Genomic DNA, 17291 nt, shown 5'->3' on the forward strand with positions numbered 1-17291 from the left:
TACATCTTAGCATTCAAAGAATTGACAATATAATATACAACAGATGTGGTTACAGTAATATTACTGTGGCTTGGTCTAAACCCTGATTTGATGTACATTCAAAATACAGTTCACAGATCTTATTTTTTTAAGTAAAAAGAAAAGAACAAAGTCGCACACTCACCAAGGATTCAATAATCTTAGCTAGACAAGGAAGCCTTGATATGGGACGATAGTTGTCAAGATCACAACAATCACCTCCCTTATGTAGTGGCAGCACATTTCCACACTTAGGAATATTTCCTGCTATGTGTGTTATTGAACCAACAATGACCTGGATCCAAATGGTCGGCCCTGTAGATATCTTAATGTCAACAACCCATTGTTTGTGAATTGCCGAAAGGAAAAACCCTGACTGACATTTTCTAAATTATTCAGTAAAGCTCCCCCATCAACATCCAGTACATTCTCGCATTGAGTAGGCTTTTGAATTCTCGCATTGAGTAGGCTTTTGAATTCTCGCATTGAGTAGGCTTTTAAATTCTATCGGCAGAAATCGAATGATGATTTAATAAATGATTTATATCAATGTTATCAGTTATAGGGCCAAACTCTACATTCATTTGTAAGGGAAGAGTAGAGGAAGTACAACCCTTTAATGATTTCAGTTTTACAGATTTTATAGGGATTTCCAGTACAGTCAGGAGTGTTTTTAATATAATAATCAGATTTAGCTTTTAAACACACAATTCTCAATTCTCTGAAGGATTGCCAGTCCTGGCGGAGTCAGTACTTCTAGCCATAGCCCAGGAAGCGTCTCTATTGCGTAGGAACTCAGATAATTCAGGTTGTGAAACAATGGGTCTACCTATTTTGAACAGTTAAAAAAATATATATATTTTTTTTTTTTCCACCTTTATTTAACCAGGTAGGCTAGTTGAGAACAATTTCTCATTTACAACTGCGATCTGCCCAAGATAAAGCATAACAGTGTGAATAGACAACAGAGTTACACATGGAGTAAACAATTAACAAGTCAATAACACAGTAGGGGGAAAAAAAGTCCATATACATTGTGTGCAAAAGGCATGAGGAGGTAGGCGAATAATTACATTTTTGCAGATTTAACACTGGAGTGATAAATGATTAGATGGTCATGTACAGGTAGAGATATTGGTGTGCAAAAGAGCAGAAAAGTAAATAAATGTGAACAGTATGAGGTAGGTAAATTGGGTGGGCTATTTACCGATAGACTATGTACAGCTGCAGCGATCGGTAAACGGGGCATGCTTATCTGCAGTGATGTTAAAAACAGTCATAAAGTGATTTAAGAGCCAATTCAGAATCCAGTATAGCGAAGATACCATCAAGATCACAATGGTAGAAGTGTTAATGTCTCTTTGTAATGATGCATGGTTTTGTCCTATGAGTCCTAACATCTCTAATACAAACAATAGGACAGTGGTCACTAATGTCCAGGGAGAAAACAACACCACTGCAGTATTTGTAAACATCAGGACAGATTTGGTCATGTGGACTTGGTAACCAACTGGGTGAGGTTTAGGTTATTATAAAAAATCCTTTAAACAGTCTTGGGTTCCTCAGGACACGTTAAAGTCACCAGTGACAAAGTCAGTGGGACTAGTTAACAAAAGTTTCTTAGGGCGGTAGACTCCCAGAACAGTTACGTTAGAATTAGAACCTAGTTGAAGACTTGGCTAGATATGTGAATTGTTTAGGATTGGAAGTAGCCTTTAAGAGACACAGGAAGGTGACTTTTTGTATAGATGGCAGCACCGTCACCTTTGCCCGTTCTATCAGCACGAGTACTCTAAGACCATCAATAGTAACCTCAGAATCCACATTTATTTCAGTTAACCATGTTTCTGATAAAATACAAATATCTGGCTCTGCCTGGGAATCCCAGATCTTGATGTAGTCCATCTTTGGCAAAATGCTGCAAATATTTGATTAATAATTGGGCTAAGTCAATTTTGACTCATCATTACCACTTTCATTACATGGGATGTGCAAATTTACAAGCATCATGCTCTCCCTCCATGTAAAGACATTTGACTGCAACCAACCACAGCGCAATCAAATTTGTACCGGAGGCGGGACAGACGGCAGACTGAGTTTCCCTGATATCGCTCGCTTTGTGACAGACAGGCGCCTAATCAATAGATCACTCACTATAAGATGCATATCGTTCATTCTAGCGGGAGAGTGCTCGACAGACAAGTGAATTGAAACTTTTAAAATGGAAAGTAGCCTAGTTAATATGAAGTCAAAGTAGAAATTTGTCTGTGACTGGCTGGTTTAGCCGTCCCGGCGCTAATGGACAACACTATCAAGAATGGAAGGGGACTAGGGCTATGGGAAGGGGACTAGGGCTATGGGAAGGGGACTAGGGCTATGGGAAGGGGACTAGGGCTATGGGAAGGGGACTAGGGCTATGGGAAGGGGCCCAGGCTAGTGGCCAGGAGTTATGTGACCGGGCTACTGGTAATGTTTTTCTGTTTGGTTACAGATGACTTTGGCAGTGATGAAGACAACGACTTTGGAGAGGAAGATGACGAGGATGGAGGGAGCGACTACGAAGCTAAACGAGGCAAAAAGGGAAAGACAGCCAAGGTGGCAAAGCCCACTAAGAGGACACCCAAGAGAAAACGACCCACAGGTAAGACTCCTACACTGAGGTGTCAGTGTGTACGCCAGTTATAATATGACTGTGTGTTATAACCTGGCTACACATTTCTGTATGTAGATGACAGTGATGAGGAGGTGAGTCGTAAGGTGCGTACAGTGCGCCAGGCCGCCACCAAGGCTGTGTCTAAACAGAGAGAGATCTTGCTGGGAGACGGAGGCAGTGAGGACGAGGAACGTGAAGACAAGGAGGAGGCCTTCGCAGACCGTAAGTCAACCACTCAAAACAAAACGGGCCTACCCGGACCTAACCCTTGATCATGACTCTGTTCCATTACATTACAAATAAGTATTTGAATTTAAGGCATAGGCCTGGGCAATATGGCCAAAATATAATATCACGGTATTATTATTATTTTTAAATAATTCGCTGTATAAAATTTGCTTAGTGCGTGACCCTGGGGTGGCAACACATATATTCTATGTGATTTAAATGGGTCTTTCTTATTTCTGATTGTTTTATACTGTTCAAATCAACTTCAAGAAAAGACAAACTAGCTGTTTGCAGATGTAAGAAACACAAACGAATAAGGTAATTGTAGTAAGCTAGTGGATTTATATTAAGAAGCAAAGTGAAAATGTCATTGTCATCAACATTGTTGTATGTGCTAAAGTGACCATGCAGACTGAACACAAATGTCTTGGGGTCGAGGAATAAGAAATGTGTTCCTTGAGTGACAGGGCGGGGCTAATTCTGTGTGGAAAGCTGCATTTGGAGAGATGACTCAATTAGCGAAGTAAACTATAAAAGTGGAGGTACACACAGCGTATTCCATTTAACAAACTAAACTTTCAAATCCCGTTGTAGAAGGTAAGCTAAAAACCCAAACAGGTTCGTGCATCATTACCGCTATAATGTAAAATACAGTATACCGCCCAGCCTTACGAAGACGTCTTCTGTATAGGGGGAGTTTTTTTAAGAACCCCGATGTTCGGTTTGAACATTAACCTTTCTGATCTCCCCATCCCGGATCCGGGTTCGTGAATACAGACTCAAGCTCATTACCATAACGCAACGTTAACTATTCATGAAAATCGCAAATGAAATGAAATAAATATGCTAGCTCTCAAGCTTAGCCTTTTGTTAACAACACTGTCATCTCAGATTTTCAAAATATGCTTCTCAACCATTGCAAAACAAGCATTTGTGTAACAGTATTGATGGCTAACGTAGCATTTAGCATTAGCATTCAGCTGGCAACATTTACACAAAAAAACAGAAAAGCATTCAAAAAAATAATTTACCTTTGAAGAACTTCAGATGTTTTCAATGAGGAGACTCTCAGATAGCAAATGATGCACGGTTTTGGAAGTATAAGGACCTTTTATCCTTCATATAGCGTAAATCATAAAAAAAGGTTAATGGAGACACCTTTGATATGGCCTGTGGGAACACTAACCCCATCTCCATGTTACAGCGCCTGTTTATGGAAGACCAAGGGACCACCTGTGCTAATTAGCTATCTAGCATGATCCAAATTATGGAACGTCGTTTGGGCCTTTGCATGTCAAAAAGGATACAGGTCAAATAAAATTTTTGACCGATCAGGACCTGAATGTGACTGCACGTCACATAATCATTTAACGTAGTTATTTTTACGTAGTTATTACACATTGATTACACTATCACTCGTATTTCATATGTCACAACGATTCATCGATACATATGCTATGATGCTGGTAAAGTTGTCTCGCGCACCTACAGTGCTGCTCATAAAAAGCTAGCTAGCTGATGGCTGCAAACAATGTTCTTCCCCAAAAACATAGCAAAAACGACAACCTGTTTCAGTAGCTGAAGTTAGCTAGCTAACTATATAACTAGGTGTCGTCATCTAAAATGACCTTCATTTATAAGATGGTTTTTATTTGATTAATGGTGGTCGGGACCCATCTATGTGAAGCTAGCCACAATAAGGATTAGCCACAATAGTGGACTTTGCTGTTTGCCTCCAAAGTGAAATTATACCATTGACAGTGATGCAAATAAATAGTACAATTATGCCATGAGGTTGGAATGTTATAGAAAATCAACAAAAGACTATTTGTTAAGTTTCGGCGCCGACAGAGATGGCTGCCTCGCTTCGCGTTCCTAGGAAACTATGCAGTATTTTTTTAAATATGTTATTTCTTACATTGTTACCCCAGGAAATCTTAGGTTTTATTACATACAGTCAGGAGGAACTCTGGATATAAGAGCGACGCCAACTCACCAACATTACGACCAGGAATACAACTTTCCCGAAGCGGATCCTCTGTTTGGTCCATCCCCCATGACAATGGATTGGATCCCAGCCAGCGATCCAAAACAACGGCGCCGCAGAAGGGGCAGACGGAGCGGTCTTCTGGTCAGGCTCCATAGACGGGCACACCGCCCACCGCTCCTGAGCCTACTACTTGCCAATGTCCAGTCTCTTGACAACAAGGTTGATGAAATCCGAGCAAGGGTTGCCTTCCAGAGAGACATTAGAGACTGTAACGTTCTTTGTTTCATGGAAACACGGCTCACTCGACACGCTATCGGAGTCGGTACAGCCACCTGGTTTCTTCACGCATTGTGCCGACAGAAACAAGCATCTCTCTGGTAAGAAGAAGGGCTGGGGTGTATGCCTTATGATTAACAAGATGTGGTGTGATAACATACAGAAACTCAAGTCCTTCTGTTCACCTGACTTATAATTCCTTACAATCAATTGCCGACCGCATTATCTACCAAGAGAATTCTCTTCGATTTTAACAAGGCTAATGTGAAAACAAGGCTCCCTATATTTTACCAGCATATCGATTGCAAGACCCGGGCTGGCAAAACCCTGGATCATTGTTATTCTAAATTCCACGACGCATATAAAGCCCTCCCCCGCCCTCCTTTCGGAAAAGCTGACCAAGACTCCATTTTGTTGCTCCCAGCCTATAGACAGAAACTAAAACAGGGAGCACCCATGCTCAGGTCTGTTCATCGCTGGTCCGACCAATCGGATTCCACGCTTCAAGATTGCTTCGATCACGTGGACTGGGATATGTTCTGCATAGCGTCGAACAACAGCATTGATGAACACGCTGATTCGGCGAGCGAGTTTATTAGCAAGTGCATCGGTGATGTTGTACCCATAGTGTCTATTAAAACATTCCCCAACAAGAAACTGTGGATTGATGGCAGCATTCGCGCAAAACTGAAAGCACGAAGCACTGCTTTTAATCAGGGCAAGGTGACTGGAAACATGACCAAATACAAACAGTGTAGCTATTCCCTCCGCAAGGCAATCTAACAAGCTTAGCATCAGTATAGAGACAAAGGGGAGTCGCAATTCAACAGCTCAGACACGAGAGGTATGTGGCATGGTCTACAGTCAATCACGGACTACAAAACAAAAACCAGCCCTGTCGCGGACCACGATGTCTTGCTCCCAGACAGACTAAACAACTTCTTTGCTCGCTTTGAGGACAATACAGCGCCACTGACACGGCCCGCTACCAAAGCCTGTGGGCTCTCCTTCACTGCAGCCAACGTTAGTAAAACATTTAAACGTGTTAACCCTCGCAAGGCTGCAGGCCCAGACGGCATCCCCGGCCACGTCCTCAGAGCATGCGCAGACCAGCTTGCTGCTGTGTTTACGGACATATTCCATCAATCCTTAACCCAGTCTGCTGTTCCCACATGCTTCAAGAGGGCAACCACTGTTCCTGTTCCCAAGAACGCTAAGGTAACTGAGCTAAATGACTACTGCCCCGTAGCACTCACCTCTGTCATCATGAAGTGCTTTGCGAGACTAGTCAAGGACCATATCACCTCCACCCTACCTGACACCCTAGACCCACTCCAATTTCCTTACCGCCCCAATAGGTCCACAGACGACGCAATCATACTGCACACTGCCCTAACCCATCTGGACAAGAGGAATACCTATGTAAGAATGCTGTAAATCCACTACAGCTCAGCATTTAACACCATAGTACCCTCCAAACTCATCATTAAGCCTGAGACACTGCCAGCCCTGTGCAACTGGGTCCTGGACTTCCTGACGGGTGGTGGTGAGGGTAGGTAACATCTCCACCCCGCTGATCCTCAACACTTGGGCCCCACAAGGGCGCATTCTCATCCCTCTCCTGTATGCCCTGTTCACCCATGACTGCGTGGCCATGCACGCCTCCAACTCAATCATCAAGTTTGCAGAAGACACTACAGTGGTAGGCTTGATTACCAACAAGATGGCCTACAGGGAGGAGGTGAGGGCCCTTGTGTGGTGTCAGAAAAATAACCTCACACCCAATGTCAACAAAACAAAGGAGATGATCGTGGATTTCAGGAAACAGCAAAGGAAGCACCCCCCTATCCACATCGACGGGACAGTAAGTTTTAAGTTCCTCGGCATACACATCACGGACAAACTGAAAAGGTCCACCCACACAGACAAAGTGGTGAAGAATGTGCAGCAGCGCCTCTTCAACCTTAGGAGGCTGAAGAAATTTGGCTTGTCACCAAAAAGCACTCACAAACTTTTACAGATGCACAATCGAGAGCATCCTGTCGGGCTGTATCACCGCCTGGTACGGCAACTGCTCCGCCCACAACCATAAAGCTCTCCAGACAGTAGTGAGGTCTGCACAACGCTTCACCGAGGGCAAACTAACTACCTGCCATCCAGGACACCTACACCACCCGATGTCACAGGAAGGCCAAAAAGATCAAGGACAACAACCACCCGAGCTACTGCCGGTTCACCCCGCTATCATCCAGAAGGCGAGGTCAGTACAGGTGCATGAAAGCAGGGGCCGAGAGACTGAAAAACAGCTTCTATCTCAAGGCCATCAGACTGTTAAACAGCCATCACTAACATTGAGTGGCTGCTGCCAACATACTGGCTCAACTCTAGCCAAAATTAATGTAATAAATGTATCACTAGCTACTTTAAACTATGCCACTTTATATAATGTTTACATACCTTACATTACTCATCTCATATGTATATACTGTACTCTATACCATCTACTGCATCTTGCTTATGCCGTTCGGCCATCACTAATTTATATATTTTTATGTATGTATTCATATTCTTTCCTTTATACTTGTGTATGTGTATAAGGTAGTTGTTGTGAAATTATTAGGTTAGATTACTTGTTAGATATTACTGCATGGTCGGAACTTGAAGCACAAGCATTTCGCTACATCTGCTAACCATGTGTATGTGACAAATTAGATTTGTTTAAATCTCAGTGGATGTATTAGACTTTAGAATTGCATTAGGGGCATACTTATTTCACTGTACAGCCTTACCTATGGATAGTGGATCAATGACAATGCAATGGGGTATCAGTCTACTCAGTAACACCCAGAGAACATTAGCGGCGTAGCTCTTACACGGAACCCAAACCGGCTGCGTGCGTGCGCCACCGTGCGCTATCATGCATAAATGTATTTGGTCCCCCTATAACAAACGCGATCATGACACGCAGGTTAAAATATCAAAACAAACTCTGAACCAATTACATTAACTTGGGGACGGGTCCAAAAGCATTCAACATGTATGGCAATTTAGCTAGTTAGCTTGCACTTGCTAGCAAATTTGTCCCGGGATATAAACATTGAGTTAATTTACCTGAGATGCATCAAGGTCATCAACTCCAATAATTAATCCACACATAAAACGGTCAACTGAATCGTTTCTAGTCATCTCTCCTCCTTCCAGGCTTTTTCGTCTTTGAATTTATATGGTGATTGGCATCTACACTAACATAGTATTACCACGATGACCAACAAAACATTTTGTTTTTCAATCACCCACGTGGGTATAACCAATGAGATGGCACGTGCTTCTATAAACCAATGAGGAGATTGTAGAGGCAGGACTTGCAGCATGATCTGTGTCAGAAATAGGAATGACTTCTATTTTAGCCCTTGGCATCGCAGATGCTCGTTGGCGGGCGCGAGCCGTGTGGGTGCAATAATTGAATAACATGGATTTCTACATTTATTTTGCGACGCACGCGACATGTCTGGTCAGCATGTGATTGCGGAACTCTGAAACAACTGTGAATTGAGCCACAGTTATTGTCAACCAATGTGTATTGAACACTATTCCTGAGGAGAAACAATACTGCATGGATGTTTTGGAGTCTGATAACTCTGAGGAGGACATTGGAGAAAAATCTCTTTGGTATTGAGTAGACTGATTTCCCATTTCATTGATCGCCAATCCTTAGGTGAAGCTGTACAGTGCAATATGAATGTCAATGCACACAATAGGCTGACTGGGTAGGTCATTTCACACAGTCACTCCTGCGATAAGAGCTACAACGCTAACATTTGTGTAAACTCTTAAGTTGTGTTCTGTGGGTGTCACCGAGTAGACTGATACCCCCATTCCATTGCTTCACTTCCAACCTTGTTTAACGTGATCTAGTATAAATATGGCATGATTCCACCAATTGTAACCATCACTTTCAAAGAGGTACTTTTATTTTGAAGGCAATTTTGAAGGCAAATTCCACTATTGTGCCTAATCTTTATTGTGGCTAGCTTCACAACACATCCTGGTCCGGTTGAGCCTCATTAGCCAGATGAAGCTAGCTGGCTGCATATAACGTTAGCTTTGGTCAACCGGGTTAAGTAGCTGGCTAGCTATTTATTTTCATGAACTGAAGTACAATTTCAATAGGCGAACAACAAGTGTCTACCTAGCTAATACTTACTCACAGGGATTCTGATATCATTGTTAAGAATAATTAAAATTACTGCGGTTTCTACTGGTCATTGCTAGCTAGCTACCCCAGAAGTTGCGGGCGAATAAATACGTCCTTAATACCAGCGCGGTATTGTAAACACATTGTTTGTGGCCTGTGTGCGCTTGTGTGCACCTCTGACAGTGCTACTGATAGTGTTGGCACTTGCCTTGCACGTGAAAATTCAGCACACACAACATTCTATAATATAGTGTTATTTGACGTGTAACTTTTTTGACAGGCAAAGACCCCAAAGGCGTTCCATACCGGATACCTGTGTGTAACAGAAAAATACTGTTGGCTTCAAACGTGATAAGGCTGGCCTTAAGTGTGTATTTTGCATTTGTGAAATTATTTTCATGTAATATGAAATTAAAGGGATTTATGGTTCTAGAACCGTATCACAATTGAGAATCGATTTGCGTTTAGATGTATTTATCTGTTTTGCCTGCCAGAGCCAGTCTACCGCTGAAAATAACAAGGTCCTTGAACCTTAAGGAGTAACGGTAACATTTGGCTCCTTAAGAGTACATCTTGGGCTTGGAATTACCAGAGACCTCAAGATACGGTATTATCACGATATTATCACAAAATGTCTTGTGGTTCTCACAATTTTTTAAAATGTAAAACACACTACCATTCAAAAGTTTGGGGTCACTTAGAAATGTCCTTTTTTTTTAAAAGAAAAGCACTTTTTTATTTTTTCATAACATCAAATCGATCAGAAATACAGTGTAGACCATTCTTAATGTTGTAAATGACTATTGTAGCTGGAAACGACAGATTTCTTTCAAAAAAATTTTTGTGGAATATCTACATAGGCATACAGAGGCCCATTTATCAGCAACCATCACTCCTGTGTTCCAATGGCACGTTGTGTTAGCTAATCCAAGTTTATCATTTTAAAAGGCTAATTGATAAATAGAAAACCCTTTTACAATTGTTAGCATAGCTGAAAACTGTTGTCCTGATTTAAAGAAGCAAGAAAACTGGCCTTCTTTAGACTAGTTCAGTATCTGGAGCATCAGCATGTGTGGGTTCGATTACAGGAACAAAATGGCCAGAAACAAAGGACTTTCTTCTGAAACTCGTCAGTCTATTCTTGTTCTGAGTAATGAACGCTATTCCATGCGAGAAATTGCCAAGAAACTGAAGACAATGGTCATTTAAAACATTAACAATGTCTACACTGTATTTCTGATCAATTTTATATTTTAATGGACAAAAAATGTGCTCTTCAAAAACAAGGACATTTCCAAGTGACCCCAAACTTTTGAATGGTAGTGTGTGTGCATATAAACTGCAAACTAGAGCAAAATAATGTTGCAATATTGTCAAAACCATGCAATCTCCATAGACAAACATTTGCAATAGAATGGCCCATTCTGAAGAGCTCAGTGACTTTCAACGTTGCACCACCATAGGATGCCACCTTTCCAACAAGTCAGTTTGTAAAATTTCTGCTCTGCTAGATCTACCCCGGTCAACTGTAAGTGCAGTTATTGGGAAGTGGAAAGGTCTGGGAGCATCAACTGCTCAGCCGTAAATTGATAGACCACACAAGCTCACAGAACGGGATTGCCGAGTGCTGTGGCGTGTAAAAATGGTCTGTCCTCGGTTTCAACACTCACTACCGAGTTCCAAAGAACGGTTCGTCGGGAGCTTCAAGAAATTGGTTTCCATGGCCGAGCAACCGCACACAAGTCTAAGCAATGCCAAGCGCCGGCTGGAGTGGTGTAAAGCTCGCCGCCATTGGACTGGAGCAATGGAAACGCGTTCTCTGGAGTGATGAATCACGCTTCACCATCTGGCAGTCCAACGGACAAATCTGGATTTGGTGGATGAACAGGCAAATGCTACCTGGCTGAATGCATAGTGCCAACGGTAAATTTTGGTGGAGGAGGAATAATGGTCTGTGGCTGTTTTTCATGGTTCAGGCCCCTTAGTACCAGTGAAGGGAAATCTTAACGCTGTAGCGTTCAATGACATTCTAGATGATTCAGTGCTTCCCAACTTTGTGGCAACAGTTTGGGGAAGGCCCTTTCCTGTTTCAGCATGACAATGCCCCCTGTGCACAAAGGAAGGTCCATACAGAAATGGTTTGTCAAGATTGGTGTGGAAGAACTTGACTGGCCTTCACAGAGCCCTGACTTCAACCCCAGTGAACACCTTTGGGATGAATTGTAATATCAACAGCGAGCCAGGCCTAATCGCCCAACGTCAGTGCCCGACCTCACTAATGCTTGTTTGACTGAATGGAAGGAAGTCACCGCAGCAATGTTCAAACATCTAGTGCAAAGCCTCCCAGAAGACTGGTGGCTGTTACAGCAGCAAAGGGGGGACCAACTACATATTAATGCCCATGAGTCTGGAATGAGATGTTTGACGAGCAGGTGACCACATACTTTTGGCCATGTAGTGTATTTGTCAGGTGAAATGACCAATAATCACCACCTCGTCCTCCTCTCTCTAGCTGATGAGTCGGGCAGTGATGAAGACTTCATGGTTGAGGATGATGATGATAGTGACTATGGCCGCTCCAAGAGCAAGAGGAGCAGCAAGAAGGTGATCAAACGGAGCCGGCCAGAAAGGAAGGAAAAGAAATCCCCCAAACCACGACTAAAGGCCACTGGTAGGACCGCTCACCATGAATCAATCACCCATATTCTTCAGAACTGCAAGCATCGGTTGTTAAATGCTTTTTTCAGATAATGTGTAAGTATCTTCCCAGCCTCATAACTTCATTGAATGAATGTGTATTCATAACTTTGTGTGTCTCTCCTCCCCCAGTGACCCCCAGCCCAATGAAAGGAAAGGGTAAAGGTCGCCCCAGTGCTGCCAAGGCCCTGGAGAAGAGCTCGCCCAAAGAAGAGGAAGAGGAGGAGCCAGAGAGCCCCCTGGAGGAAGAGGAGGAGGAGGTGGTGGTGAAGAAGGACTCCTCCCCCACTCCCAAGAAAACAAAGGAGGCACCCGGGAAGGAGAAGGAAAAGGAAGATGAGGAGGAGGAGGAGGAGGAAGAGGAGGACGGATCGGAAGAGGACGTGCCCTCTGGGGAAGACTAGACCCACAGAAGTCCCACCTCTCTCTTTCTTCCCCATTCTCTCTCTTTACCTTCTCAAGTTTTTGTTTCTCTTGGTTCAGAGTTTATTTTGGTTTCATTGGTGGCCTGGCTCAATGGTTTGAACCTCATGTGGATTTGTTGTTTAGTGTTTGTTGTTTAGTGTCTGGCTTCCTGTAATGACTGACTTCCCGTAATGACTGACTGACTGAGCACATCGTATCTGTGTGCATAAGAACATGCATACCATATGGCTGTGAGGGATGGAAGGAAAGAACAAGTGAGATTTTACTCCATCTCTCTGAACATGTCCCATTCCTCCATCCCTGTCCCCTCTGCTCAGCTACACCTCTACTGGCACACCTCTCTTCTCTTTTTCATCTCCCTCTCCACAGTGGCTGCATTAGTCTTTCCTACACAAGTCTGTGTGAAGCTCAGAAAACAGTTATTTGGGCTTTGTTAGTTTGCCTTTCTGAGAGCTCCGTGCTAGTGGACATCTGTCCTCAACAGTCGCTTGAAGTGTAGAGTCATTCGTTTTCTTTCTGCAAGCTGATGTGTGTGCGCAAGTGAGCCTTCTATTAAAAAAAAAAAATATATATATATATATATATATATATATATATATATTCTAGACATTTTCTTTAGCTGCTGAGTTCTCCATTCCCCTCTCCATGTAATCTCTGGTCTGACATGACTGGATAGGTGAAAGCTATGTAGTATAACCCTTGCTTGACCTATCCAGTAGTGAAAGATCAGGGATTACTGAGCCCTGGGCCTGTCTGGGTTAGGGTTTCCATCTCTATCCTGGTTTCTCAGTGGACTGCTGTTGTCCAATCAAAGTACTTTTTTATTTTTATTCACTGTGCCACAATATCCATTGGTTTAGTTACAGCCCAATGCTGACTAATCAGAGAAGGCCACACTGGAGACTTGGAGGGAGGATATGTAAGCGTGTTAGATTGTTCTCCCTTAGGTCCTGTGCCCACTCACCCCCATAGCGCTGTGCCGACACTGACAAAGTGCTTTTTAAACTCTCAAACACAATATGTTTTAAAGAAGGTTTTACGGTTGTTATTTTAAATGTTAACTTGGTTGAATTAATGCTGTTGTATTTCCACCTACTCCGAAGTTAAGCTCTGGCCCTGTGTCTTCACTATAACACATACACAAAGCTTGTTTTGTTATTGAATATAGAACTGTCCAGTCGTGCTTTGAGATCAATTGTTTTGATTTTATTATAAAGCAAATTGGCAGAATAATTGGCATGGGACAAATAACAATCAGCGCACACCCAACACATTTTTACATGATATTCAATATAACAGTGCATTCATAGTACAAGGAACAGAGTTGAAGATCACTTTGGAGTAGCAGTGTGTTATTGTGCTTTAGACAGAGAGATTGCTCTGAGCTGTAAATGGTTAATTATGTCGTGAGAGGGGGTCGTGGAAGCAGGTCTTAGATCAGCCCTAAGAGAGCCTGTTTGTTTGCTGTGTGCTGGTACTACCAGTGTGTGGTTGTGATGGAGCACACGCTCAGGGGGGTTGTTGTTTCCTCACCCTAGACCCTCTACCATTGGTTTGTGGTTCTGAGATTTTGGCTGCATCTGTGCTGGGCATGACACAAGCATAAACCATACACCCATGCCAACACACACACTACCCTGGCATGGCCAGAGCATCCTTTCAATGTTCAACCCTTTGTGCCAGGCATCCACAAGCCTTTTTAATTGAATCGAGAGTTGTTTTTTTGAGAGCCCCTAAAATGAATGTTTTTTTTTTTTGTTTTGTTTTGTTTCAATTCTCTATTCAGATTTTTTGTAATGTTTGTTTTTTAAGAAAATAAATAAAATGTATCTTGATTTTAAAAAGAAAAGTCGACCCTATCCATCTGTTTTTCTGCTGGGTTTAGGCAGACTGGGGGAGCAGACCCAGTAACTCCTTTCTGTTCCACTCTTCTCCTTTTCTCTCATTCTATCGCTCATCTCACGCGCTCTCCCTCTCCTGCACTCAGCTCATACTTACTCCTTCCCTCTCTCACACACACACACACACACACGGCGTATTCACCTCAGACAGAAGAAGTCAGAATGTTGATGTAGTCAACAGTGATGCCGGCTTATGTTTTTCTCTATACCTCTCCTCTACAACCAATACACACTAGCTGCATTTCCCCTATTCTGCCCTTCACAGATCTGATAGGACTGGATAGGTGAGAGCAATAGAGCACCACAGGGTGCCATAATACCCATTAAACCTAGCGGTCAAACGGAAATGGTTCTAATTGTTTCTCCACCATACATTTTTAGAAACACTTAAAATAAGGGCTGTGTTTTGTTTAGGCTTACACTGGTGATGTTTTGACAACTGTGTAAATATCTCAGACAAGGTGACTTATTAATTATATTTGGCTCTATTTACTGTGATTCGAAAATGCTAATTAGCATCAAAGTAGACATTAGCAAGACTACAAATCTCTGCAAGCTCCTGCATGTCATCTCAAGCTGACATCTTTGCTAACCGGTAAATTGTCAACGTAAAACTTGCACAAGACGGTTCACAGAATTGTCCATTTAAAGAAATGTAGCCAATTTATTCGTTAACCCAGAGATTCTTACCGTTTGCCTCGATTCAGGGGTCTTATCCAGATCATCATGGCGTTTGTAGTTCTTTATGATATCCACATTAGCAGCTAATTAGCATTCTATTTTAGGTGGGTAAATACAGGCCAATATATTAAGTCACATTGTCCTAGAGAGATTCACACCGTTATCGAAACGGCACGCCAGGGTAAGCCTACACCAAACACAGTCCTTATTTTATTTGAAGTGTTTCTAAAGTCCACTGAGAAATGAATGGTGGAAAAAACGTTTGGAACCATTTCCTTTTTTGACCGCTAGGTATTATGACTCATACTGTGGTACTCTATATGAAGGAATCTAGGTCAAACCACTGCTTATGCCTTTCCGGTTGTTTTAGATCTGCAAATAGGAGTGTACATGGGCAGAAGTGAAAGAGAAGGCATGAAATGAGTGCAAGAGAATGTTTGTTACTCCTCCCTGGGTTGAAAACATTTTTGAGCCAAACCTATGGTATTGTAAAGCATTCTTGGTCTGTGGGTTCATTATTGTTTTCGCTGAGAATAAAAGCTACTAGTAATTAAAACAAGTTTGGGTGCTTAAAGATTGACTCGGTTTCTTATTGCCTTATATTCCCTTGGTACTACTAAACTAGAGGCTCTCGGTATGGTGTGATACATGGGGATTGGAGGGATGTTAGTGTGAATACTAAACCTGTAGATCTGAAATGATTCCACCCGGCCTACAGGAGTGCCTAGGGCGTTGGGGCTAGTGGTCGCTTTGGAATTCAGCAAATGAGTGCTCTGCCTCGGATGTTGACCAACTGAAGCCATAGATCTAACATAGTATTAGAGGATGACATGGAGGGGATGTCATCAAAGAAAATAATGAAATAGAAGACCTAGCTGACTGAGATCAAAGCTGTTATTATACCAAGGGACCACTGTATGTATAGATTTTTTGGCCTATCTGTCAGACCCAATGATGTTCTGACCGGTATCAAATCGCTCAAGACTGCAAGTATGTGCCCTAGAAGATGTTTCAGCAGACCCAAACCAAACTTTGGTTCTGGTGCACTTTCCCTGGTACCCTCCTGACGGCAGTGGACAAGTGTTTTACATGCCTAACTCCAAACTGGCCCCTATAGGTCCAAGCACTTCTGTAGATCAAAGATGGGTATTAGCACATTTTTATGACAAAAATCAAACGTTATTGATTACCAAATTGCCTATTCAAGCCTTGGCTCCACATGGGCCTTAGGGTTAGGAGTTCATTTGGATTGGTCACCTTAGTATAGGGCTTGTATCATGTTCCTGAATGACACAATGCTTGTACTGTGTGGGGTTTCTGTGTCCAGGCAGTAGGGGATCCCACACAGGGCTATAAGGTCCATACTTTTAGGCTTCTTTTCTGCTAGTTAATCAAATGATTCATGTCCCTGGTTGGCCAGAGAACTCTCTTACATGGTAAGAGGTTTGAATCAGGGGAAGGATTGAAACCAGTAGTGCTGTGTACCTCCAGGCCCAGATTTGAATCCCCCTGTTTAACATGAACACATGACCATGATAAACAATGGATTTGCTATTTCTTTCCCATCCTTTCTTCAATATCCCTGCATTTATATTGCTTTTCATTTGTTTTTTTCTATGTATCTTAAATTGTACTGGCAATGTAAATGTAAGCAAAATTGTGATTCTTACAGGTGATTGCGCCGAGAAGCTTTTGTTAGTGTTGTGGAATGGGAACGCTGAACTGTTGAATATTTTGCATGTTGTGGAAAAGTGAGTAGCGACGATGATGGTAATGATGACGAAGGCAATATTGTGGTCTTAAAGTATTAACGACAACAATGATGTTGATGACATTTTGGTTTCCCGGCTTCTAATAAAGGCAACCTACTTTTTATACGGATTTAACTAGTTGTTTTGTGATGTCGAGCTCTGTGTTTCATGTGCGAGTAGGGTTGCACAGCTACCAAGTATTTTAACAAAGTTACCAGAACATTTAGTAATTTTGGTAATTAACATGTCATCTATGGCAATCTTGGGTAACTTTGGTAATTTATACTTCAATAACTTCAATGTATTCATATATAGTATAAATGTTCTATCTGTGTCCATATTGTTCATGAGTTTCTAGTGGATAGACCATATGGTTAAAGAGAAAATAGCCTAATTAATTAAAAAAGCATTAAGCAACAATGGCATTTTCAATTAACTCTGTTTTGGTGCCAACACATTAACAAAGACATATTGA

General features: G+C 42.2%; 1 protein-coding gene across 2 annotated transcripts in view; it reads left to right on the plus strand.

Annotated features, from left to right (window-relative positions):
• Positions 1-16940, plus strand: part of LOC110494382 (uncharacterized) — a 30891-nt gene extending 13951 nt beyond the window's left edge. Inside the window, exons 5-8 of one of the 2 annotated variants that reach the window (XM_021569383.3) lie at positions 2510-2659; positions 2747-2893; positions 11873-12031; positions 12190-16940. In XM_021569383.3, coding sequence (XP_021425058.3) covers positions 2510-2659; positions 2747-2893; positions 11873-12031; positions 12190-12461 — 728 coding nt within the window. In that variant the 3' untranslated portion in view covers positions 12462-16940. The remainder of the gene's footprint in view (positions 1-2509; positions 2660-2746; positions 2894-11872; positions 12032-12189) is intronic. The other variant, XM_021569384.3, reaches the window with a different exon arrangement.
• The last annotated feature ends 351 nt before the right edge of the window (positions 16941-17291 follow it).

The sequence above is a fragment of the Oncorhynchus mykiss genome, chromosome 17 (genome assembly GCF_057628025.1).
Source record: "Oncorhynchus mykiss isolate SJ-2025 chromosome 17, ASM5762802v1, whole genome shotgun sequence".
Taxonomy (NCBI): Eukaryota; Metazoa; Chordata; class Actinopteri; order Salmoniformes; family Salmonidae; genus Oncorhynchus; species Oncorhynchus mykiss.